Source organism: Capsicum annuum, chromosome 5 (genome assembly GCF_002878395.1).
Source record: "Capsicum annuum cultivar UCD-10X-F1 chromosome 5, UCD10Xv1.1, whole genome shotgun sequence".
Classification (NCBI taxonomy): Eukaryota; Viridiplantae; Streptophyta; class Magnoliopsida; order Solanales; family Solanaceae; genus Capsicum; species Capsicum annuum.
In genome coordinates, this window is record NC_061115.1 from 217,245,256 (window position 1) to 217,248,484 (window position 3,229).

General features: G+C 35.8%; 1 protein-coding gene across 1 annotated transcript; it reads right to left on the minus strand.

Annotated features, from left to right (window-relative positions):
• Positions 1–1,044: 1,044 nt before the first annotated feature.
• LOC124898635 (ankyrin repeat-containing protein NPR4-like) lies at positions 1,045–2,738 on the minus strand. The gene is made up of 5 exons (XM_047412279.1): positions 2,477–2,738; positions 1,978–2,093; positions 1,706–1,885; positions 1,173–1,401; positions 1,045–1,064 (listed from the first exon to the last, which is right to left on the minus strand). Exons 1-5 carry the CDS (start codon positions 2,736–2,738, stop codon positions 1,045–1,047), a joined length of 807 nt encoding a protein of 268 aa, XP_047268235.1.
• Positions 2,739–3,229: the final 491 nt, after the last annotated feature.

Genomic DNA, 3,229 nt, shown 5'->3' on the forward strand with positions numbered 1-3,229 from the left:
ATGTATTCATGCATGTAATCTCATGTTCATGTTATTCAGTCAGTTAGTATAGTTTATGTATATGAACCCTTTGCATTTAGCCTACACCACATGCATACCAGTACATTCAATCATACTGACGCATCCGCGCTATGCTGTTTTATTCTATACCATAGGTTCATATGCACGAGCTCTAGATCCTCAGTAGCAGTTCAGTTTTCGCTGCAGTGAGTCCTCATCCTTTGAGGACATGATCATTATTTTATTATTTCAGTACTTAGTCTATTACAGTAGATGGACTTAGTTGGGGACATATCCTATCAACACCTTATTCAGACAGTTAGAGGTTTTTCAGACTATCATGTTTCAGACAAGTTTTTTCTAGTTGTTTTGGGTATTTCATACCCCACCCAGATGACATGTTTTTATCAGTTTTATTACAGTATTGAATCTTATGGCCTATCAGCCTTAATTTCCATATTTATATACGTATATCATGCAGTGTACAAGTACAGATATCCGTCATGGGTTAGCTTGTGGTCCTTCGGGGTCATGGGCACCGTGTAGCGTTCCAGGTACCAGATTTGAGGCATTACAGCTAGCCGCTGAAGGTCTACCAAATTCAGAAACCTTTCTCTGCCTCCAAATATAGAGGTAAGATTTGTGTATACTCTATCCTCCCCATACTCCACTTGTGGAATTTCACTAGCTATATTGTTGTTGTTGTACTATGAATTATTTAGTGAATGTATATCGGGTATATAGCATTGTCGGTGACGAAGTAAAGATCTCCTGTAAGAACTTATTATTTGAATAGAAGAAAATGATCTTACATAGATGTTATATCACGTGATAAGTATGTATAGCTAAAATAACATGTAATGGACTAAAAACCAAATCTGTCATATGTAATTCAAGGTATTGTGTAAAAACTGAAATACGTAGTTAAATTATACATTTTCAAGCAATAAGTACAAGTAGTAGCTAGCATTCTTGTCGCTCTCTTATATTCATCATCTTACTCTCATCTATATATCTAATAATATAGATAACAGCCAAGAAGTACTATAAAATAGAGTGGTAACCTATGAAACAGACAGTAACGGCAAGACCAAGGGAATGTGATAAGGTAGAAAACATACCCGTTTCAAATGTAATTACAACTGCAAACATTGACAAACACTGAAAAATACCTATAAGATCATAAAGCTTATTTACAATTTCCAAATGTGGTGGTCTACTTTCATCTGCCATGAGGAAGTAGATGAATATGGCAATAGCTGAGCATGTGAAGAAAATGGCATCGAAAACAATAAATGCACGAAATGTTGTTTTCCTTATTAGAATATCCATCCCTTGATCGCCATCAGAGTCGCTCTCAAAACCTCCAGACAATGTGATACCAGCGGTGAAAGTGACTGTCTTTATCAAAGTGGCCACAACAATATGGATTTGAGCTACTTTCATAATACTTTAGACTTTTATTTGATCTGCCTTTTTAGGTTTATCTTTATCATCTTCCCTCAGTTGCATTTTTACTCCTGTTTCCATTTCATCATTTGGATAATACATGTACTCGTACTTCCGCTTTACCTCAAAGTCTCATTTTCCAAGTCGTCCAATGCTAAACAAATCCTCCCTCAATTTCTCCTATTTTCATCAATAGTACAGTTTATATTGAGTCGGTAGCAATCGATATTTGAAAAAAAAAAGTGCAACTGATTACCTTGTTTGTTGTCTCTTTGCATGACAATGCTATATCAAGTGGAGTCTGGTTTTGTTTGTTAAATGACATCTTCTTTTCTCTAGAATGATTTATTAATTCAGGCACATGGTTACCAGAGGCAGCAAGCAGATGAAGAGGAGTGTTGCCATGACTATCTGGCTCATCAACAAGGCTGTCACACTTATCAGAGTTTAATAAGAAGCAGACTACCTTGTCTTGATTGTTCAATATGGAAACATGAAGACCATTTTGATTATTATGATCATGTTTACATCACCTTCAATGGATGAAATGTCAATTGCTATAGTCCAGTCATTTTCACTGCCTGCTAGAAGGTACACTAAGGATATTTTCCACCCTAGCATATCAGAAACTACGTCTTCCAATCCTAATTTGACAGCATAGTGCAGTGAATTCCAACCCTATAAGTCAGGTTCCTCGCATAAAGGCTTATTCCATTGCCGGAGTGATCTAATGAAATCTGGATGTGTCAATACGATAAATGCATAAATAAGGGGTTAGATCTTCTTGCAAATATAGTTTCACAATAGATATTAAGAACCCATCAACAGAATTTCCAGATGAATATTTCTTAGAGCGGATTATAACAAGTGATCCTAATGCTATTTAAGATGATTATAAGTTGATGCGGCTAATGAGAGGATCCTATTGAGACTATCCACATGATAATCCAAATTTAGGTGGGTGATGTTAATTATGGGAAAGTCAACTTAGGTTAGATATTGATACTGCAAAACAAAAATTATGTACCTTTATGTTTCTGAATTACTTCTACATGCAGAGGCGTTCTATTAGATGGACCTACAATGTAAGTTAGTTTCTTAAAGTATTTCAAGATGATAATCAAAGCATCATGAAAAACAGATTCATCCGCTAGATAGAGCGGTGTCTCCTGCACATGGTTAGGCAGAAATTCAAATTCAGGATCTTCTTTCACCAAGAGCTTAGCCACATCTAGATGTTGGCTCAACACAGCCTTATGCAGGGTTGTATTTCCACTAGAATCCATCATCCTTGTAAGTTTATCCTTTGTATTATGATCTTCAACACATGCAAGTTGTACATGTACTACTTCAGTGTGCCCCTCGTTAGCTGCTATATGAAGAGCGTGTTGGGAACTATACAGTTTTGATGATTGACAAACTGACAGATGAATGAAACATGTTACTTGAGTTGGTCCACGGATAGGAAAGTATATTTCCAGTTTCACTATCAATGCATACAAGATTTCTTAAGGACAAGAACGAGTAAGCAAGCCTAATTCTGATATACTCAAGCTACTGATCATGTGGGGAATATAACAAGTTGAATTTGATTCAAACACTTAATGATAAGGGAAAACAATTTGAGTTGAAAAATGAGTCCTATGTGAAGAAGGAGTTTCACTTCTAAGCATATCTTTAAAATTCCAATGTGTGGAAGGAGAAAGATTCTGAAAATTGAAGAATACAAAATAGTTGGAATTTTAGTACAACACTAAGGAGACAAGAGTTAGAATTGAAG